Genomic DNA, 24021 nt, shown 5'->3' with positions numbered 1-24021 from the left:
CTTGCCTTTCCCTAACTGTATGTGAATGTAAAATACCTGAGACCAGAAATATTTTCACCTCTCTTAACCTTTCTGTCTCACGCATTTTACTTTAGGGATTGTTCAGCAATATAATTGATCTTTGACATTAATGAGAGAATGCCTTTGGAATTTATTGATCATTTGAATGTGAGAAGCAAACAAGGTTCTGAGTGGGAAGTTGCCAACTTTTACCTTGCAAACCTGCTTTAAGGTTTTGCGTGACGTGGCTGAACCGTTATGGATAAGAAATGTGTTGTAAATTTTTGCAGAACGTTTGGTAATAAAGGCTGATTTCCCCACTATTGCGTTTTATCTCTTCCTCAAGCTGATATTACACAAACAAATGGATCAAACAGCAGGAAGGCAAGGAAATCTTTTGGTTCAAAAATGCCGCTTGCTGGTTCATGTTACTTTTTTGATGTTTCAGGAATCGCTCCAACTGTGTTGATCTTCATATTTTTCTAATTCTTTCCTCAATTATCACAGGGGAATCTTTGCCCTTGGCCACCTCCAATCAAGTACTGATGAAGTTCAGTGCCAAGAGTCATGCCACAGCCCATGGGTTTCACTTTGTTTATCAAGGTAGGCTTCCCGAAGCGTTTTGTCGAGTGTTTCGATTTAAAGCATAAATTAACCATGTTCATTTGTGAAACTGTATGATTGATGTGACCGAACTTCATTGATTCAAGTCACGGACTAACCATGATAAAAGATAGGCAAGTGGAACGATCACAATCAATCACAATCACATTCGTACTTTATTAGCCAAGTATGTTTTGCAACATAGGAGGAATTTCATTTGCCGCACAGTCATAACAATAAAAAGCAACAGGACACACAAAATACATTTTAACATGAACATCTACCACAGTGACTCCTCTGCATTCCTCACTGTGATGGAAGGCGACAAAAGGTACAATCTCTCCCTTCTTTGTCCTCCAGCAGTCGGGGGCCTCTAACCTTCCGTTGACGGGACGATCTTGACTCCCATAGCCGGCAGCGGGCCTTCCTCGTCAGGGCGATCAAGCTCCTGCATTGGGGGGAGGGGATCTCGGCTCCTCGCGCCGGGTGATCTACCCCGGGTCGGGGCTTGTTGAACTTCGTACAGCTCGGAGCTCCCGACTTCGGTCTCTAGGGTCATTCACTTCCCTGTTTGGAGAAACCCAGCATCTGATGGTCTTCAAACCCTGCTAACTAGCATGGGGAGGGCCCTGGGCAGGTATTACTAGGCCCTGAGAAGACAGGAGACCGCATTTAGAGTATTGCGTTCCGTTCTAGGCACCATGTTTAAGGAAAGATGTTGTCTAGCTTAAAAGGGTTCAGAGAAGATTTACGAGGATGTTGCCAGAACTAGAGGGCCTGAGCTATAGGGAGAGGTTGAGTAGGCTGGGTCTTTGGAGTGCAGGAGGATGAGGGGTGATCTAATATAGATGTATAAGATCAAGAGAGAAATAAATCAGGTAGATGCATAGAATCTCTTGCCCAGAGTAGGGGAATCGAGGACCAGATGACAGAGGTTCAAGGTGAAGGGGAAAAGATTTAATAGGAATCTGAGGGGTACCTTTTACATACAAAGGGTGGTGGGTGTATGGAGCAAGCAGCCAGAGGAGGTAGTTGAGGCTGGGACTATCACAATGTTTATGAAACAGTTAGACAGGTACCTGGATAGGACAGGTTTGGAGGGATGTGGACCAAGCGCAGGCAGGTGGGACTATTGGAGTTGGGACATGTTGGCCAGTGTGGGAATGTTGGGTCAAAGGGCCTATTTCCAAGCTGTATCACTCTTTGACTCTATGACTCTAGGTATTACTAGGCCGTGAGTAGACAGGTATTGCTCGGGCCCTGAGTGGGAAGGCCGATCTGTGAGGGGGTCTGCCTCTTCAGGGCTTACCCAGTCTGCCAAGACTGACCGAAACTTTCCTCCAACAAAATACTCAATGCTGAGAGGAGTCAACGTTAATCTGGAATAGCTTAGTGCAGGTTTCAGAGGGGTTCTGAATGCAATGTTCTCACCCACTGTGATTTCTATTGCATCCTGTCCTTTACCTGCCCATGGTCGGTGTGCATTTGCATAAACATCCACATATAACTTTTCTGTTGTGGACTGGAGCTATGAAAACTTAATGAAATATAAAATTTGTATTCTAGATGTTGTTTATATAGATTCAAAAATGATTTATTGATTACATTGTGTTTAGGTTGCTGGTTTGCATAGAAAGAGCTTTTCTGGGTCGTGGAAAGATTTTCATTTGTACCTTCTCGTTTTTTTTTTGCTTGAATCCTTTCCATTGTTTGATGATGAATTTTGAGTTATTCCATTCATTCATCTACAGCTGTGCCGCGCACAAGTGCCACTCAGTGCAGCTCCGTACCAGAACCAAGGTATGGCAGAAGAATTGGAAATGATTTTGCTGTTGGGGCCATTATCCGCTTTGAATGCGACCCAGGCTACGCCCTTCAGGGTTCCCAGAACATAAAATGCCAGGCTGTGCTTGATGCCTTGGCACAGTGGAATGACTCATCTCCGAGCTGTTCAGGTAAGTGATCAAAAGGTGGTAGATTTCTTACCAGTAACTTGTTATCGCCAGTGGTTAAACTCGGAAAACACTTCATAAACCAATCTAAGGAATTATTGCAAGGATTTAAATATTGAATAATGTAAGGCCATCAGAAGATGACTGGTAGATTAGTAATTGTTGCATTTAATATTGTAAACATTATGAATTTTTCTTAGATCTGAATAAAGCCTATTCTCATTAACTTATTTATACCCACCAGTGGTTTTGGAATCTGTCCAATGATGAGCTAAACTGTCGGTTCGTTATCACCTCTTCCACAGCCAACAATGGACCATTGTGGGCTCCATTTTTTCTTGGTCATCGGTGCCGGCTCTGATTTGTTCTGTACCTATTCATACCTGTGGTTTCCCTCTCCCCGACTCTCAGTCTGAAGAAGGGTTTCGATTTGAAGCATCACCTATTCCTTTTCTTCAGCGATGCTGCCTGACCCGCTGAGTTACTCCAGTTATTTGTGTTCGCTGTAAAGCAGAATCTGCAGTGCCTTCCTACGCTGTAAAGTTTAGGAAGCAGCCTGATTTGCTCCACAGTTGCTGCCTCTAACATGTGCTGATCTTGGCCCATCATTCCTGCTCTGAACATTCCTGCTGGTGTACATTAGGACAAGTTAGAACTCAGCAACGTAATCCCGTGTGGTTAACCAATCTGCCAGAACTCTTACATTAACATCATTGAGTTGGATTGAATGTTAAAAACTGTTTCTGTGGAGTTAAATGTCAGTCAGTATATTTTAGGATTTGCACTTTAGTAGCTCGGTGACAGTTTTTGAGGTGGCACTAATATATGCAGGTAGAAAAACAATGCTTTAAATAAAGAACAACATCTGTTTTCTTATTTTCTGGACTGCAATGTGAACGTTTGCAACAGAAAATTGTGGCAAGGAAATGCAGGTGGAGTTTAACTCTGGCAAGAGTCATGAACCAATATGGGAAGTGAAATTAGGCCAAGGTTTATACAATGAATGGTAGGGCCCTGGAGAGTGTTGTTGAGCAGAGAGACCAAAGGGAAAAAGTACATAGTTCCCTGAAAGTGGAAACACGGGTGAACAGTATCTGCTTGCCTTCATTGGCTGTGGCATTGGGTACAAGAGCAAAAAAACAAAAGGCTGGAGTTGTTTAGGCAGTCTCTGGAGAGGGAATGGACAGAAGGCATTTCAGATTGGGACCCCTTGTTGGACTGATGGAGTAGACAGGATAAAGCTGGAAAAGAGAGATGGGGTGGGGCAAAGCCTGGCAAGTGATAGGTGAGGGGGTGATTGCCAAATCGACGGAATAAGTGACAAAGGCAGAGATGAAAAGGAGTCAAAAGGGTGTCAGATAAGAAAAGAGAAAGAGGAGGGAATTGTAAAGCCAGAGGGAGGGATATGGGTGGAAGGGGACTGGGGTGAGGGGAAAGAAGGGGGATAAAAGGGAAATATGGGACTCAGATTGTATAGTGGTGGGAAAAGGAGCAGGGTGACTAGGGTGGTGGGAAATGATGGGGGAAATGTGTTTGCATTAGGGGAAGGGGGAAACAGAGAGTTGCAGTGGGGGTATTAGTGGAAATTAAATATTTCAAAATGTGAAATCTTTGGTAAGAGGAGACCAGGCAACAGAAAGGTTGTTATGAAAATGGGAAGAGGAATTAAAATGGTTAGCAACTGGGAGATCCAGCAGGCCTTGGCAGACATAGCACAAGTGTTTGGTGAACCAGTCTACGCTTGATCTGACTGATGTAAAGGAGGCCACATTGGGAACACTGAACCCGATAGACTAGGTTGGAAGAGGTGCGCATAAACCTCTGCCTAAACTGGAAAGGGTGCTGGCATCCCTGGATAGACGTGAGAGAGGAGATGTTGGCACAGATGTTACAGGTCCTGTGGTTGCAGGGGGAAATGCCTGGAGGATGGGGGGTGGAGCGGGACAAGATTAGCAGAATAAGGAGTTACGGGCAGAGTGATCTCTATGGGCAGCAGTAAGGGACGTGGGTGGGAAGTGGGAAGACGTCATTGGTGGTAAAATCACATTGAAGGCGATGGAAACGTCGGAGAATGATATGTTTGATGCGGCGTTTGTTGGGGTGAAATGTGCGGACCAGGGGAACTCTATCCTTGTTCCATGTGGGGGGAGGTGGGGTGAAAACAGAACTGTGGGATGCAGAGAAGACATGGGTAAGAGATCCGTCCACAACAGCATTGGGGAAGCCATGATTTCTGAAGAAAGAGGAGATAGATATACTAGAGTAGAAAGCCCCATTTTGGGAGCTTGCCAAATGCAAAGCCTTCTCCTTTCCTTATTTGATACCCTCTTGTTTTCTTTTCACTTTTAGTCTTTGTTACTTACACCATCCATCTGCTCATCACCACTGCCCTCACCTGTAACCACCTATCCAATGCCAGGCTTTCCCTATTCTTGCCTCTCTTCCCCCCCCTCCCCCCCAATCCATCAGTCTGGTTGCAACCTGGACGGTCATTTGTCCACTCCATCCACAGATGCAACCTGACCTCTTCAGTTCCTCCAGCCTTTTGCTTTTTGCTCAAGATTCCAGCATCTGCAGTTTCTTGTGTCTCCACTGAGCACAGTAATTGGGACAATTGTACAAAATGTTGCTGAGGCCACATTTGGAAGTTTTTGTGTTTTCCAGGTGAGAGGAAGGGAGTAATTCGGTGAGAATGCATGCAGATAAGATGGCTTGAAGGTATTAGTTGTAAGGAGAGATTGGATCGGTTTCTCTGGAGCAAAAAAGGCTGAGTGGTGACATTACAGATGTCTATAAAATTAATGAACGGTATCGATAGGGTAGGTACAACATATCTTTCCAGGAGTAGGGGAGCGAAAGAAGATTTTTAAAGGGAACCCGAGGAACAAGTTTTTCACACAGAGGTAGTTGGATACATGGAACGAGCTGCCAGAGGAAGTGGCAGAGGCAAGTGCAAGTACAATGTTTACAAACATTTGGGTAGGTGTACACGGGGTAGGGACCTGGTGCAGGCAACTGAGATTAGCTTAGGCATCTTGAAAGGCAAGTTGGGCTGAAGGGGAGTTTCCATTAAGTATAACTGCATGAATTTCTTTATGAATTTCTCTATGAATCTGCAACGTGCCAGTCATAATCAGTTATCTGTATCTGCCAGACACCACCTTCCCCCATAACATATTCTTTAAGGAGCGTATTGCCCTGTAAGCCATCCCAAGATATGCCCTGCCTTCTGCTGCACCAGGCTCTGACTATGTTCCAGGCAGATAACCTCTCATCATGTCCCTGAGCCCATATTTTCCCTTGTGCATTGCATGGTGCAAAATGTGCTATGGCATCTCAGTAGGGCCAGTTCAATGGACCTTGGCCTCATTGAAGAAAAATTGCCACACTGCACAGTGACCCTGCAGGAGACCTTTTGGACTGCAGGGGTTGTCGACAGATCTAACCGCACTGAGCCAGTGTGGCGTGGTGTGATTCCCGGGAAGAAGGTTACGTGCTGTGAGGAAAGACTGAGGAAGATTGATTTAAAATCACTACAATTCACGAGAACGAGAAGTGATCCCTTTCAAACGTTTACCATTCCGAGGGAGATTGGCAGAGTAAGCACAAAGATCCTGTCTCCTCAGGATGGGGGAATAAGAACGGGGAGATATATTCTCAGGATAAAAGAACAGCCATCTACAGCTGAGAAGAGGGAAAATGTTGTTACTTAGAGGATTGTAAATCATTTAAACTCTGCTCCAGAGAGCTTGAATGCTCAAACATTCAATATATTCATTGCTGAGATTTGATAGGTTTTGCACACTGAAGGAGTCATCAGATACAGGGATCAGGCAGGAAAGTGGACTTGCGTTAGAGGATCAGATATGATTGTATAAAATAGGGAAACAGCAACAGGGACAAGTAGACTCTTGCTACTTCTATTCTGTTGTTTTTTCATGTAAATAAATCATAAAGCATATATGTCATATAAGAATCTACTTGCCTTTTAAGTGGTGACCTATTTAAATTCCTGTTTAAAATGTAGAAACATCTATCCCAGATCGTCATTATCATTGTTCCACAGTGTTCAGATAGAATGTGTCCATAAGCTAAGGAAGGTGAAAATGGAGCCTGCAAACTCCATTATATATTGCAATTGGCACCATGGTTCCTGGATTGAAATCTTGATTCTCCTCACATTTGATGAATGCAGTCACAAAGTCAGCACAGAGGACAATGCCACAGAATACCCAACAATGCCCAACACTGAAGCAGGTCTTCATCAGAGTATCTGAACACTTCAGGTTTAGGTTAGGTTAGGTTTATTATTGTCGCATGTACCAAGATGCAGTGAAAAGCTTTGCTTTGCATGTTATACCATCAAATCAGATAATACTCTACATAAATACAAGCAAGCAAAACTCAAGTAGAGTAAGTGAAGCGAAGAAAAGATACAAAGTGCGGAATGTAGTTTTCAGCATTATTGTGCAACGGTTCCAGAGTCAAAGTCCGAAGTCCATAATGGGGTAGAGGTGAATCGGACAGTACCCTCGCTAATGGAAGGACTGTTCAAAAGCTTGATAACAGAGGGGAGAAAGCTGTTCTTGAGTTTGGTGATGCCTCTTTCAAGCTTCCCTATTTTCTGGGGTGGGAACGGTCTTTGATCATATTGGCTGCTTTCCCGAGGCAGCATGAAATGGCAGTGAAGTCAGTGGTGTAGAGTCTGGCCTGTGGGATGGACTGGGCTGCATCCAAAACTCTCTCCAATTTCTTGCGCTCTGGGGTAAATCCATCCCTAAACCAAGCTGAGATGCAACCCGACCGTTTGCTTTCTATGGTGCAACTGTAGTGGTATTGAAATAACATGCCTCTTAGTTGGGGTGTCGAAGGCAGTCTTCCTTTTGCTCGGCCTGTGTTTATGGCTTATTTGTAACTCTAACCCTCACCTGCGATCTTGTTTTGTTTCATTTCCCAACCCTATTATCCTTTAATTGAAACTTACATCCTTTAACTCCTCTCATTTGACCAACTCCTCTCATTTTATTGACTCATCTTACTCATGCAAGATCTCATGTTCCAATTTGTTTCATTGGGTTGTTTAAATTAATACTGACGAGCTAATTAATGTATTGCATTGTATGGGAGGCGCATTCCCAATCTCGTTGTACCCCTTGTACAATGACAATAAAGATATATTGTATTGTATTGTATGTCATGGAAAATATTACAATGTGTCGAGCTGAACCTACAGAAAATTTATTGAACTATGAATTATCCCCATATTTTAGTGGAAAATGCTATAATCTGGCGAAGTCTCTTCTTTAGGTGTTAACTTATTAAACTAATTTTTTTGTTTATGACACAGTGTTGCAAAGCATTATTTGTGCAGGGGTTAGACAGACCTGATGTAGTAATAATTTGTATTATCTCAGTGGGTAATGTCTCCAATAAAAGTGCTCTGTGTTCAGCTCTGACAGATGATTTAGTACATAATATCATGGTGTGTGTAGGCTGTTCTTTACTTTGAAAAAAAAAATTTAAAAGGTCACCCAGTGAAGAAAAAAGTAAATATTGTTTTAAAAAAAATATTTCTTCCTTTGTAGAAACATCATTGCATTATTTTGGACATTTGATTTGATAAGCAGTTAAACATTGTAAACCAATATTAACTTGTTCAGGGATTTATGACCAAACTGGAGGAAATATTGATACAAGACCACATTAAGTGTCTTTACATGAGAGATATACTTCTCTTCGTATTCAGTCTTAATGAAACCGGTTCATCTTTCTCTTGTCAGTTCCTTGTGGAGGAAATCTCACTAGGCGAAAAGGCACAATTCTATCACCGGGTTTTCCCGATCCTTATCAGAACAGCCTGAACTGTTTATGGAAAATCAAAGTCCCGGAAGGAGCTGGCATTCAGGTATCTATTAATATTGTATGAAGGACAGATGACAATTGATTTTAAATGCACCAGCAGGAACCTGCTCACTCTTTATAAAGAAGCACACTTTGAATTCTGCCCTAAAGTATTGACTTTAAATGTTTACAATATGTACAACTGTTTGCAGCTTGAAAAATTGATATTTGGCCTCAACGGGTCACCTATTGCTGGATAAAGGGCCTGTCGCACTTAGGTGATTTTAAGGGACTGCCGGCGACTAGGCTGTCGCCGAACGTTCGCCGGGGTGTCGTGGGCATGATCGTGAGGAGTCTTCAATGAATCGTAGCGGATCTCGGCGTGTCACGGAAAATTTTTCCAGATAGAAATTTCTTGGCGACAGCTGGCTTGTCGCCAGGTATCGTAGCTTATTGCGGGCGCTGTCGAATGCTGTCCCCAGGTTTGCTAGGTTGTCACAGATGCATTTAGAAGCACGTAATATTAAATTAAGAAAAGGCATTTGAAGATACCCGAAGATAGTTTTGTTTAACCAATTTATTTACGGTCAGGACATTTGACAGGTAGATTGGAGGTGACGGTTTGACGGTCAGGTAAGCGTGGGAATTTCGCGATGTTTCCGAAGACGGTGCAATCTCTTAGCCAGGTGCTAGTTTCACAAAAAAAGTTACTTGTATCAACCTGACTCGGCCATGGTTGTTGTCGTGGTCATTGTCGGTGGATAAAAGAAAATTTTGGCGATCTGCTACGACTTTGACAGTTGCCGGCAGTCGCCTTAAAAATCGCGTAACCGGGACAGGCCCTTAAATCTATCACTTGCATAGAACATAGAACACCTCACAGAACAGGCCCTCAGGCCCACAATGTCTGTGCCAAACATGATACCAATTTAAATGAATCTTCTCTGCCTGCACATAATCCATATCCCTCTATTCCCTTCATACACATGTACCTCTCTAAAAGCCTCTTAAATGTCTCTAAAGTATCTTCCTCTCCCATCACCACTGGCAGCGTGTTCCAGGCTCCCACCACTCTCCATATAAAAACCATGCCCTGCACATCTCTTTTACATTTTGCCCCTCTCATCTTAAACCTATGCCTTCTACCTTGACATATCCAGCTGGGAAAAAGCTTTTGACTGTCTACACCACCCTTGCCTCTCATAATTGTTTGTACTTCTCTCAGGTCTCTCCTCTCAGCTTCATCCAAATAAATGTCACCCCTAGGAATATCCATTGATTTCCCTACCTTAGTTATGAAGCTCACTAGTCTATAATTTGTTGGGTTATCCCTGTTCCCCTTCTCAAATAATGGGATAACATTGGTTATTTTCCAGTCCTCTGGGATATCACTTATGGCTAAAAAGTCACGAAGATCGCTTTCAAGGTCTCAGAAATCTGCTCTGTTGTCTCCCTTAATATCCTGGGATAGTCTATTATTCATTTAGTACGTTCCCATCATCTCCGGTTCCAAGCATAAATTCACTCTTTTCTCCTTGAGTGGATCAATCTTTCCCTAGCCACTCTCTTGTTTTTATGGCCTTCCATCTCCCTGTTGAACTTTGTTCTTGCTTTCTTTATATTCCTCAAGGGCTCTGTCCAATTTCAACTTCCTAAACTACACATATGCTTCTTTTTTCCTTTTTTGACTAAATTTAAAATATCAAAGTACCTGAACTTGGCCATCCTTGTTTTTCTTCTTCACGGGAACAGGTTGGGCCTGAATTCTGACTAGCTGGCATTTAAACAACTTCCACGGGATGAATGTGAACTAAACCAAATAAGGGACGCTCCTAATCTACTTTCCACTGTTCCTGTCTAATACTGTTGTCATTTTCCTTTCCCTGATTTAACAATTTCCCCCAATTCAGCACATTCCCCCATTGTCCAGTCTTATCCATAGCCTTAAAACTTATAAAGCTATCATCGCTATTCCCAAAATGCTCTAAAAAATGCTCCCAAAATTCCAATCGACGGGCTCATTTCCTATTATAAGGTCTGGTATGGCCAATTGCATGCTTGGAAAATCTGCGTGCGGTTTCAAGAAAACCACAAAAATGAACCTAACAAATTTTGCCCCATCGAAGCCTCTGACACTAAGGAAGACCTAGTCAATATTGGGAAAATTAAAGCCACCCATTACACCAAACTTGTTGCTTTTCTATCTTTCCACCACCTCTCTCTCTATCTTCAGTGGTTCACTGGGAGGTTTGTTGTATAACCGCACCGTGGAGCTTGCACCTTTTCTTATTTTTGAGCTGGATGGAATATTCTGGAAATAAAAAATGAGCTCCAGAATATTCCATCCAGCTCAGAAATAAGAAAAGGTGCAAGCTCCACGATGACGTTATAGAACAAGTCTCCCAGTGAACCACTACAGGACCGATATAGGGCCAAATATCACTTTGCTACAGTTTTTGTGTTTGATGTACAGTCATTGTACATCACGGTGTACGGCACGATGTACGGCACGGTGGCGCAGCGGTAGAGTTGCTGCCTTACAGCGAATGCAGCGCCGGAGACTCAGGTTCGATCCTGACTACGGGTGCTGTACTGTAAGGAGTTTGTACGTTCTCCCCGTGACCTGTGTGGGTTTTCTCCGAGATCTTCGGTTTCCTCCCACACTCCAAAGACGTACAGGTTTGTAGGTTAATTGACTGGGTAAAATGTAAAATATTGTCCCTAGTGTGTGTAGGATAGTGTTAATGTGCGGGGATCGCTGGGCGGTGCGGACTTGGTGGGCCGAAAAGGCCTGTTTCCGCGCTGTATCTGAAATATGAAAATAAAATATGAAAAATATTTGTTACATTATGGAAAAAGGACAATTGCTGCAATGCAGTTGCACAGAGTTTTCAACTGGTGGAATAAGCCTGACCAAAGTTAAGTGGTAGTGGTAGTGCAGTGGTAGAGTTGACCAAAGTCAAGTGGTAGTGCAGTGGTAGAGTTGCTGCCTTACAATACCAGAGACCCGGGTTTGATCCTAATTATGGGTGCTTGTCTGTACGGAGTTTGTACGTTCTCCTCGTGACCGCGTGTGTTTTCTCCGAGATCTTCGGTCTCCTCCCACACTCCGAAGACATACAGGTTTGTACGTTAATTGGCTTGGTATAAATGTAAATTGTCCCTAGTTTGTGTAGCATAGTGGTAATGTGTGGGGATCGCTGGTCGATGTGGACTCAATGGGACGAAGGGCCTGTTTCCACGCTGTATCTCTAAACTAAACTAAACTAAAAGGAAAGGGATGACTCCATTGGATGAAACAACAGATGAATATAAGGAAATGTAAGGAGGTTTGTCTTTGAAAGTATCAGTATTCTTTTGTTTTTAGGTTTGCTTGGTCACAAAAACAAGAATTACAGTGACACAAACCTTGTCATAAGAACTTTGAAAGAGGAACTTATTTCATTTTAAAATTAGCAGGAACGGGACGTGAAAGCCTTGAAAATGGGCAGTGGATTCTGATGGATGATTAGCTGCTAGTATTGAATGGCTGTGATGCCATTCACTCTGGGTCAAGGAGCTCAGATACATAAACGAGTGGAAACATCCAAACTTTCTTATGGAATTTGGGATGTGAACCATTGTTAAAATGGAAACGGAAACTTCTAGGAACCAGAGAATGAAAAACTACATTTGATTAGGTAGGACGTGTGGTTGAGGAAGCAACCATTCAGGCCAAACAGTCCATTGTGGCACTCATACTCTACACATGCAGTTGTGCAGTTGTACAGGGCCCTAGTGAGACCGCACCTGGAGTACTGTGTGCAGTTTTGGTCTCCAAATTTGAGGAAGGATATTCTTGCAATTGAGGGCGTGCAGCGTAGGTTTACTAGGTTAATTCCTGGAATGGCGAGACTATCATATGTTGAAAGACTGGAGCGACTAGGCTTGTATACACTGGAATTTAGAAGGATGAGAGGAGATCTTATCGAAACGTATAAGATTATTAGGGGGTTGGACACGCTAGAGGCAGGAAACATGTTCCCAATATTGGGGGAGTCCAGAACAAGGGGCCACAGTTTAAGAATAAAGGGTAGGCCATTTAGAACTGAGATGAGGAAAAACTTTTTCAGTCAGAGAGTTGTGAATCTGTGGAATTCTCTGCCTCAGAAGGCAGTGGAGGCCAATTCTCTGAATGCATTCAAGAGAGAGCTGGATAGAGCACTTAAGGATAGCGGAGTCAGGGGGTATGGGGAGAAGGCAGGAACGGGGTACTGATTGAGAATGATCAGCCATGATCACATTGAATGGTGGTGCTGGTTCGAAGGGCCGAATGGCCTCTTCCTGCACCTATTGTCTATTGTCTATATGCCAACTCTCCCAAGTTTCCTTCACTAAATTCATCAGTGTAGCCCTCCATTCCTTCCCTCCCCATGTGCTGTCCAGCCTCTTTTCAAATGCATCAATACTTCTTGCTTCAACCATTCCATGTGCCAGTGAGTTCTGTTAAACCACTCCTTCACGACTGAAATACTATCTGAATGCTCTACTGGATTTCTTGGTGATTATTTTATTCTGAAAGCCACAGTTATGCTCTTCCAAAGTTGGAGTCATCTGTCTGCACCCAGCCTTTCATCATTTTAAAGACCTTTTCTTGGATCATGCCTCAGCCTTTGCTCAACAGAAAAGAGCCAGTTGGTTCACCGTTTCCTGCTACATATACTCTTTTATTATCATTGTAAATTATCCTCTCCTTTACTTCTATTTTTTTGTAATATAGTGATTTGTAATACAGAAAATCGGTCTATTCAAGGTTGGCACATTATTTGCATAACTTCCCTCTTTTCAATTCTATGCCACTAGGAATAATGCTCGCTGAACATGTGTGCATTTATGACTATAAAATGAACAAAGTCTTTATGTCCCTGTTCGGTGGAAAGGAAAGAATAATAATTTGAAAGAGCCGTGGTTTTCCAGGGAAATTGAACACTTGGTTCGGAAAAAGAGGGAGATATACAATAAATATAAGCGGCAGGGAGTAAATGAGGTTTTTGAGGAATATAAAGAATGTAAAAGGAATCTTAAAAAGGAAATTAGAAAAGCGAAAAAAAGATATGAGGCTGCTTTGGCAAGTAATGTAAAAGTAAACCCCAAGGGGTTCTACAGATATGTCAATAGCAAAAGGATAGTGAGGGATAAAATTGGTCCATTAGAGAGTCAGAGTGGACAGCTATGTGCTGAGCCGGAAGAAATGGGGGAGATATTAAACAATTTCTTTTCTTCGGTATTTACCGAGGAGAAGGATATTGAATTATGTGAGGTAAGCGAAACATGTAGAGTAGTGATGGAAATTAGGAGGATTAAAGAAGAGGAGGTACGGACACTTTTGAAGAATATAAAAGTGGATAAGTCTCCAGGTCCTGATAGGATATTCCCTAGGACATTGAGGGAAGTTAGTGCAGAAATAGCAGGGGCTATGACGGAAATATTTCAAACGTCATTAGAAACAGGGATGGTGCCGGAAGATTGGCGCATTGCGCATGTTGTGCCTTTGTTTAAAAAAGGTTCTAAAAGTAAACCTAGCAATTATAGACCTATTAGTTTGACGTCTGTGGTGGGAAAATTAATGGAAAAGATACTTAGGGACAATATATATAATTATTTGGATAATCAAGGCCTGATTAGAAACAGTGAACATGGATTTGTGCCTGGAAGGTCATGTTTGACTAATCTTCTTGAATTTTTTGAAGAGGTTACCAGGGAAATTGATAAGGGCAAGGCTGTGGATGTTGTCTATATGGACTTCAGTAAGGCATTTGACAAGGTTCCACATGGAAGGTTGATTAAGAAGGTTAAATCGTTGGGTATTAATAGTGAGGTTGCAAGATGGATTCAACAATGGCTGAATGGGAGATACCAGAGGGTAATGGTCGACAATTGTATGTCAGGTTGGAGGCCAGTGTCTAGTGGAGTGCCCCAAGGATCTGTGTTGGGTCCACTGTTGTTTGTCATTTACATTAATGATCTGGATGATGGTGTGGCAAATTGGATTAGTAAATATGCAGATGATACTAAGATAGGTGGAGTAGTTGATAGTGAGGTAGATTTTCAAAGTCTACAGAGAGACTTGGGCCTTTTGGAAGGGTGGGCTGAAAGATGGCAGATGGAGTTTAATGCTGATAAGTGTGAGGTGCTGCATTTTGGTAGGACAAATCAAAATAGGACGTACAGGGTAAATGGTAGGGAATTGAGGAATGCAGTGGAACAGAGGGATCTGGGAATAACTGTGCATTGTTCCCTGAAGGTGGAATCTCATGTGGATAGGGTGGTGAAGAAGGCGTTTGGTATGCTTGCCTTTATAAATCAGAGCATCGAGTATAGAAGTTGGGATGTAATGTTGAAATTGTACAGGGCATTGGTGAGGCCGAATCTGGAGTATGGTGTGCAGTTCTGGTCGCCAAATTATAGGAAGGATGTCGACAAAATGGAGAGGGTACAGAGGAGATTTACTAGAATGTTGCCTGGGTTTCAGCACTTAGGCTACAGAGAGAGGTTGAATAGGTTGGGTCTTTATTCTTTGGAGCGTAGAAGGTTGAGGGGGGACTTGATAGAGGTTTTTTAAATTTTGAGAGGGACGGACAGAGTTGACGTGGGTAGGCTTTTCCCTTTGAGAGTGGGGAAGATTCCAACAAGGGGACATAGCTTCAGAATTGAGGGACAAAGGTTTAGGGGTAACATGAGGGGGAACTTCTTTACTCAGAGGGTTGTGGCTGTATGGAATGGGCTTCCGGTGGAAGTGGTGGAGGCTGGCTCGATTTTATTATTTAAGAGTAAATTGGATAGGTATATGGATAGGAGGGGATTGGAGGGTTATGGTCTGAGTGCAGGTAGATGAGACTAGGTCAGGGAGAATGGTCGGCGTGGACTGGTAGGGCCGGACAGGCCTGTTTCCATGCTGTAGTTGTTATATATATGTTATATGTTAAAATCTACAACTCCACTGAATTTCTAATGGAAGAAAACACCTGGAAGATTTTATTTCTTTCAGTGAGAAGGAGGAAAGGAAATAAAACTCACCTGCTGTAGTGCCACACACTAAACATGCAGAATAATTTAATTCATGCACATTCAAAAATGACATTCCTGTAATACCTTTGAAAACCTCAGAATTTTACAGTGCAGGAAAAACTTCAATGTGCATGTAAGTGCACAGCAGCAAATGTTGGGGTGAAAGGCTGTTGTTAAGGATGTTTGTTGCGATAGGTGAATCTTTGCTCGAGATCGGTAGGTCACCAGTCCTGTTGATGATGGACACAAAGTGCTGGAGTGACTCAATGGATCAGACAGCATCTCTGGAGATAAAGGATAGGTGATGTATCGGGCCGAAACCCTTCTTCTGAAGAAAGGTTCCGATCCGAAACGTCACCCAGCCTTTTTCTCCAGAGATGCTGCCGGACCCGTTGGGTTACTCCAACATTTTGTGTCTATCTTCGGTATAAACCAGCATCTGTAGTTCCGTAAGTCAAGTCAAGTCAAATTTATTTGTCACATACACATACACGATGTGCAGTGAAATGAAAGTGGCAATGCCTGCGGGTTGTGCACAAAAAAGAATTACAGTTACAGCATATAAATAAAGTTAATAAGTTACTATTAGTGTCGACAAAAATTTAGTCTCTGGGGTTATAAAAGTTGACAGTCCTGATGGCCTGTGGGAAGAAGCTCCGTCTCATCCTCTCCGTTTTTGCAGCGTGACAGCGGAGGCGTTTGCCTGATCGTAGCATCTGGAACAGTCCGTTACTGGGGTGGCAGGGGTCCCTCATGATCTTGCTTGCCCTGGATCTGCACCTCCTGATGTATAGGTCCTGCAGGGGGACGAGTGTAGTTCCCATGGTGCGTTCTGCCGATCGCACTACTCTCTGCAGGGCCATCCTGTCCTGGGCAGAGCTGTTCCCAAACCAGACTGTAATGTTGCCGGACAGGATGCTCTCTACAGCCCCAGAGTAGAAGCAATGAAGGATCCTCAGAGACACTCTGAATTTCCTCAGTTGTCTAAGGTGGTAAAGGCGCTGCTTAGCCTTACCCACCAGTGCGGCAATGTGCGTTGCCCACCTCAGATCCTCTGTGATGCGGACTCCCAAGTATTTAAAACTGCTCACTCTATCCACAATAGACCCATTTATCTCCAGTGGCGTGTACGTCCTTGGATGTTTAGCCCTTCTGAAGTCCACAATCAGCTCCTTTGTTTTAGTGACATTCAAGAGGAGGCTATTGTCCTGACACCAGAATGCCAGATCAGCCACCTCCTCCCGGTAGGCCTTCTCATCGTTGTTGGAGATCCGGCCCACCACCACAGTGTCATCAGCAAACTTGATGATGGAGTTTGAGCTGAACCTGGCCCCACAGTCATGTGTGTACAGGGAGTACAGTAGGGGGCTAAGGACGCAGCCCTGGGGGGATCCTATGTTCAGGGTGAGGGAGCTAGATGTGTGTTCTCCCATCCTGACCACTTGGGGCCTGGCAGTGAGAAAGTCCAGGACCCAGGCACACAGAGGGGTGCTAAGCCCCAGTTCCAGCAGCTTCTCAACCAGTCTGCTGGGGACTATTGTGTTGAATGCTGAACTAAAGTCAATGAACAGCATCCTCACATAGCCCCCCTGGCTGTCCAGATGAGAGAGAGCGGTGTGTAGAACCTGGGAGACCGCATCATCCGTGGACCTGTTCGGACGGTATGCGAACTGTAGTGGGTCCATGTTGCGAGGAAGGAGGGCGCAGATGTGCTTCTTGACTAGCCTCTCAAAGCATTTCATGACAACCGAGGTGAGGGCCACCGGTCGGTATTCATTTAAACACGCTGGAGAGGCATTCTTTGGCACCGGTACAATGATGGATCTTTTGAAGCATGCAGGGACCACGGACTTTGCCAAGGAGAGGTTGAATATTGTGGTGAGCACTGGAGCAAGCTGAGTAGCACAAGACTTTAGTACTCGCCCAGATATACCATCTAGGCCTCCAGCTTTCCTCGTGTTCACACGCGTCAGAGCCCACCTCACCTCATGCTCGGACACCGAGAATGTGTGCACATCCCCGGCGGTGGATCCCCCTCCAGCTAGCCAGTGCCCCTTTGGTGCTGTTTTTAGACGGCGAACTGGTGGTGTTACCCGTCTCAAACCGTGCATAAAAAGAGTTCAGGTCATCAGCTAAGGAGGAGCCGGCACTTCCGGTTGAGGGGGTGCTGGACCTGTAGCTAGTTATAGTCCGTAGCCCCTGCCAAAGGCGCCTGGTGTCCTGCTGCTCCATCTGTGACTCCATCTTGTCCCGGTACCTCCTTTTTGCATCCTTCACTGCTCTTCGCAGTCGGTAGGACTCTCCCTTGTAGTCGTCCATGTTGCCGGATGCCAGACCGGAGTTGTAAGCAGCGGTGCGAGCATTCAAGGCCACGCGAATAGACCTGTCCACCCAGGGTTTTTGGTTAGGGAAGATACTGACCCTTACCGTGGGGATGATGGTATCGGCTATTGTGGCAATGAAGTCCGTAACCGCTTCCACAAACTCATTTACGTCTCTGGAACTTGCTTGGAACATGTTCCAGTCGACTTCGCTCAGTGCATCCTGCAGCATGGCCTCTGAATGGTCAGCCCACCGCTTTACGTCCCTCGTCACTGTCGCTTCCCGTACTATCCGTTGTTTGTACTCCGGCAGCAGGAAAATGGCAGCGTGGTCAGATTTTCCAAAAGGAGGGAGAGAAACGGCCTTGTAGCCTTACGACACTGTCCTGTTGATGAACTGGTTGCAGCTAATCTAAATCTAAACTAATAGCCTTTTCCAGAATAGTCTTTGAATATTTACAGCAGAACATAAGAGACTCTTCCCTGGAATACATATATGATTACTCAGGAATCTATTATTTAATAGTTAATGATATTAATGGTAAAGAAAAGATAAGGTGTGTTAAAAATACATTAACTTGTTTGCAATTTTTCAAGTAATGCATTTTCAGAATCCTTGACTTCACTCCTTCGAGAAGTTTGTGTGCTAATTACAGATTCATTATCTGTTCCAGAATTTTTAGTATGCTGAGTTTTTAATGACATAATGCAGGCAGATGGATCATAAAATCATTTTATTTACTTGTGTTAAGGAGGCCAAGCAAGTTACTTCAGTTAAATTAATTATTCACTATTCATTAAACAAATGAATTCATTTACATTAAAAATCAAATTCCAAATTCTCGAGTACCATCTCGACATGTCAATATAAGAATTGTTTTGTTTCTAAAAAGTGATTCACCTCAATCTGAATGATGGTTTGAAGAAGGGTCTCGACTTGAAACATCACCCATTCCTTCTCTCCCGCTGAGTTACTCCAGCATTTTGTGTCTATCTTCGGTGTAAACCAGCAACTGCAGTTCCTTCCTACACTGATGGGCTAAGTATCTACCTTTCAAAAGAAAAAGCAGAAATATAACTTAATTCACGTTTTAATTCAGTGTTGAGCATTGGTAATGCCCGAGCAGTAGTCCACAGCTCTCCAGCAGTCCACTGAAGTAAATGAATCCTGTTAGTTGAACTCCATAGACACTCAAGACGACATTGAGTAACTGTGTGCCGTGCAACAGCAGCGCAGATGGCTCATAGCTGCATTGCAGAAGACGGAAACTTGAGTGGCAATGTGAGAGAATGCATTGAAATGATGGTACAATGATGTAGAGTAAGAAGCATACCAATAGTGCTTACAGTGTAAATTATAAATAAAGTATAATTGTAAAATATCAAAGAGCCCCCCACCCATGAATATATACATAATGAATACGATGTGAGAGCACGTGTCGGTATAACATTCAGCTATGCTTATTCGGCTGCTCGTGCCTTTTCCCAGCATCAGAGCTTCTGCCTCCCAATGGAAGATACTAAATGACTAACAAACTGATTTGCTCCCGGCTGTATTCCTAGCCAAAATATAATAAAGCTAACAATTCCTGGTAACAATATCCCTGCAGCTGACAACATCAACTCACCTCAGAGCTGAAGTTGAACTTGAGATTTCCCAGATATGCAAGGTTTAAGAAAATTATCTCCTGAGAAGGCATTTATCTGATCAGGCCCACATTCCCCAATGGTCTAGAACAATGAGAGGTGATCTCAACGGGCAAGATTGTGCTGAGTCATATCCACTGTGCACCTTATCGCACATGTTCACTACTCAACCACACCTATCTGAGTTAGGTACAAATTAAACCTTACTTTATAAATATATAAACCACAGAATAAAAGCAAAAATATTCCATAAGAAGTCAGGGTGGCACTGTGGCGCAGCGGTACAGTTGCTGCCTTACAGTGCCAGAGATCCAGGGTGCATTCCTGACGAAGGGGGCTGTCTGGACTGGGTTGGTATGTTCTCACTGTAACCACATGGGTTTTCTCCAGGTGCTCTGGCTTCCTCCCACACTCCAAAGACATCGTCAAAGATAAAACAAAATGCTGGAGTAACTCAGCGGATCAGGCAGCATCTCTGGAGAGAAGGAATGGGTAAAATATCAAAGAGCCTCTCCCACCAGTACCTTCCCATGAATATATACATAATGAATACGATGTGAGAGCACATTACTTCTCTCCAGTGATGCTGCCTGACCCGCTGAGTTACTCCAGCATTTTGTGATACCTTCGATTTGTACCAGCATCCGCAGTTATTTTCCAAAGACATGCTAGTTTGCAGGTTAGTTGGCTTCTGTAAATTGTAAATTGTCCGTAGTGTATAGGATGGCGTGAGTGTATGGGGTGATCGCTAGTCAGCGCAGACTCGGTGGGCCAAAGGCTTATTTCCATGATGTACCTCCAAAGTCAATTTTTCCTTTGTCGAATAAACCATGGGCCCAGGTTGGGGAGGGGGCTGATACTGAGAAATTCCACAGCTGGGAACCCAACAAATGAACCATGTGGTGGATGCAACACCATCTACCACTTACCAAGTTTGGGAATGAAGCATTTATTTTTAAAATGTGTAGAACTCCATGATTTAGTGCCCTTTAAACCTCCGAGCACCATCAGTTATAACCAGGATTTCAGGCAATGCTCAGTGAGGTGTGTCCCATTCTATCAGTTAACCCTGAGGAAGCATGGCAGGGTTGCAGTTGAGAAGTTCATTACCCTGATTGGAAAGTGCAATACCTCTGGCATGACCTAGGAATAATAGTCACTCACAGGAGTGAGAAAAGAACTTCAATTTAACACAGGCGCTCGGTCACAGTGTATTTGAGTGCAAGGGCATCATGGAAGAGATTAAGAATCTAGGAAGCTGAAATTGAGAACACCAGCTTTGATCTAGTTGAATACAGAACAGGATCCTAGAAGAGAAAAAAACCCTCCTTTTATTACTGTTTCTTCCGACGTACTTCGAACCTGAGAGAATAAATAAAGGAACAATGAAACATTCCATCAATAGGAATCATCCTGGATATTTTTTGCTCCTCTCTGGAGTGTAAACAAAAACCGTGCAGCTCTCTCCCAAGTTTCCTGTTTGTGCGTGTAAATTGAAGTCACAGCATAGACTTGTTTATTGATTTGGATTTTGTGAAGCAATACTGGCAGGAATCACTGCCTGCCGTTGACATCCATTACCTTGACTGCACCCTCGCTCCATAAGGAGGTCAGTGTGGGAGTACAAACTGCAGCGATTTTATTGGCCACTTCTCACTGTAATCTTTGCAAGCAGCACTCTTACAGCATAAAATAGGCCCTTGAGCCCAACTTGCCAACATGTCCCATCTACATTAGTCCCACCAGCCTGCGTTTGGCCCATATCCCTCTAAACCTGTCCGATCAATGTACCTGTCTAAATGTGTCTTAAACGTTGCGATAGTACCTGTCTCAACTACCTCCCCCGGCAGCTCGTTCTATACACCCACTACACGTTCTGTGAAAAGGGTACCCCTGAAGTTCATATTAAACCTTTCCCCCCCTCACCTTAAACCTATGTCCTCTAGTTCTCGATTCCCCTACTCTGGGCAAGGGACTCTTCTAATGCATTTCAATAGAAAGGGAATGGGTGGTGACAGACTAAGGCAAGTGATTTTTAATTATTTGTCTTTATTTGGATGTTTTTTAGTGTGCGTTTATGATTATAAAATTAACCTACTCCGTACACTGCCTAAGAAAAGCAGCTGACATAATCAAAGGTCTGTCACACCCCGGTCATTCTTTCTTCTTCCTCCTCCTATCTGGCAGAAGATACATAAGCTTGAAAGCGTGCATCACCAGATTCAGGAACATCTTCCCCTCTATTATCAGATTTCACAACAGTTCTTCGACAAACCGGGGTACTGTCCAATTCACTCCAACCCCCCCCACCACCTATTGCAGACATTGGACTTTGTCTATTGAACTCTTGCAATCCAATGCAGAGAACTGTATTCTACACTCTGTATCTTCTTCTTTATTCTATCTATTGTTCATACAGTGCATTCAGAAAGTATTCAGACTCCTTCACTTTTCCACATTTTGTTACATTACAGCCTTATTTTTAAATGGATTAAAAAAAAAAAATTATGAGCAATCTACACACAATACCCCAGAATGGAGAAGCGAAAACAGGTGTTTAGAAATTTTTGCAAAGTAATTAAACAGAAATGACTGAAATATCACATTTACATATGTATTCAGACCCTTTGCTATGACACTCAAAATTGAGCTTATGTTCATCCTGTTTCCATTGATTATCCTTGAGATGTTTCTACAACTTGATTGGAGTCCACCAGTGGTAAATTAAATTGATTGGACATTATTTGGAAAGGCACATACCTGTCTATATAAGGTCCCACAGTTGACAGTGCATGTCAGAGCAAAAACCAAGCCATGAAGCCGAAGGAATTTCTTTTTGCAAAAATTTCTAAACACCTGTCTTCACTTTTTTTTATTATGGGGTATTGTGTGTAGATGGATGATTAAAAAAAAAAGAATTTATTCAATTTTAAAATAAGGCTGTAACGTAACAAAATGTGGAAAAGGTGAAGGGGTCTGAATACTTTCTGAATGCACTGTAAGTTTGACTTGATTGCATATATGCATAGTATTATCTGTTTTGATTGGACAACATGCAATACAAAGCTTTTCACTGCACCTTGGAACACATAACAATATTAGACCTAAACCTAAACACATTCAGACAATCGGCAGCCCCCAACCTCCAGCTCCAGTGTCCCATCAATCATCTTGACTCGCCATTCCCCTGCCCTTTGCTGCCAGTCCCATTATACGTCCCCCCATACCCCACACTCCCAATGAGCTCTGATCCATCTGTTTCAACGGGGAGTACACCAGTTCCGACCTATCCCGTCCCACAGCAGAAAGATCCATGATTACATCCTTATCCATCCACCATCCCTACCCCCCTGTCTCCCAATCCCATTCCTCCTTTCTTCTCACCCTAATTCCCCTCATCATCCCTGCCTTCCAAATATCATCTTTGCCAGTTTCCCCCTGTTCCTCTCCCCGTCCTCTGATACCATCCCCCACCTGCCAACAGGGCAGCCTGGCCCATCCTTAGGTGCAACTGAAGGTGGTTGGTGTGTTGACTGAAAGGTGAGGCGTGCACAGCAGGAACAAGCCGTATCATATGTTCATAAGTGATAGGAGCAGAATTAGGCCATTCGGCCCATCAAGTCTACTCTGTCATTCAATCGTGGCTGATCTCTCTTTCCCCACTAACCCCATTCTCCTGCCTTCTCCCCATAATCTCTGACACCTGTACTAATCAAGAATCTATCTATCTCTGCCTTAAAAATATCCATTGACTTGGCCTCCGCAGACTTCTGTAGCAATTAATTCCACAGATTCACCACCCTCAGTGACAGAATGTACTCCCAGATGAAGATCTAGAATCTTCTGTTGTGTAATTATCCTTTATTTGAAAGTTGGTGGGGCCCCTAAAGAACTCAGGTTGAGTAATAGTAATTGAATAGTTTATTTTCATTCTCCTCCACATCAGTCGTTTATTATTTTGTAGTCTACCATTAGGGAGATTAGTGGATTGTAAAGGCTGTCGTTCAGCTATCTGCACATTTCTTTGAAATGTGTCATATAAAGGCTATATTCATTGGAGCAAAAGCTAAGCCAGAAAATATTGCAGAGTACAGTAGTTTAAAGGGCATGCATTGATTCAAAACTAATGACGGTACCGAGTCATTCACTGTTTGAGTTTTCAGCTGCAGGGGTTGTTTATCTGCCAGAGACGTTTTATTAAAAATATATGTTGGTTTTATTAGTGCTGCTGTAAGCATACAGAGTGATTACAAAGTTGTACGAATAGAATAGAAAGACTTGCACATTTATTGTACTTTTTCATAGCCACGGGATATCCCGATGCACTTTACAGCCAATGAAGTTCTTGCAGTTGGACAGGTGCTTGGAGAGCAAAGCCCTGGAGGGATGTGTGTCTGGTGCAGGTAAATGGGATGAGCTTCAATAGGCATCACGGTCGACCTGAACAACAACGGCACTGTTTCTGTGCGATTGATTTTGTGATTCAAAGTGCAGTTAATCTTGCAATGAAGGAAGAGCCGCAGCCAATTTATGCACAGCAATGCTCCTAAAGCAGTGTCCACCTCTTTGTGTCTACCTTCCACAAACAGCAAGACAATTCTGCCGCAGAG

The 24021-nt window shown here is 43.4% G+C and overlaps 1 protein-coding gene across 2 annotated transcripts in view; it reads left to right on the top strand.

The window, feature by feature from the left end:
• The window catches only part of csmd2 (CUB and Sushi multiple domains 2), a 1532573-nt gene that overhangs the window by 1307058 nt on the left and 201494 nt on the right, over window positions 1-24021 (top strand). For both annotated transcript variants that reach the window (XM_078423311.1, XM_078423310.1), the window contains 3 exons: window positions 508-603; window positions 2355-2558; window positions 8336-8460. In XM_078423311.1, coding sequence (XP_078279437.1) covers window positions 508-603; window positions 2355-2558; window positions 8336-8460 — 425 coding nt within the window. The remainder of the gene's footprint in view (window positions 1-507; window positions 604-2354; window positions 2559-8335; window positions 8461-24021) is intronic.

The sequence above is a fragment of the Rhinoraja longicauda genome, chromosome 27, assembly GCF_053455715.1.
Source record: "Rhinoraja longicauda isolate Sanriku21f chromosome 27, sRhiLon1.1, whole genome shotgun sequence".
NCBI lineage: Eukaryota > Metazoa > Chordata > Chondrichthyes > Rajiformes > Arhynchobatidae > Rhinoraja > Rhinoraja longicauda.
Note: the sequence above shows the minus strand (reverse complement) of the source record. Positions and strands in the feature narration are given on the sequence as shown.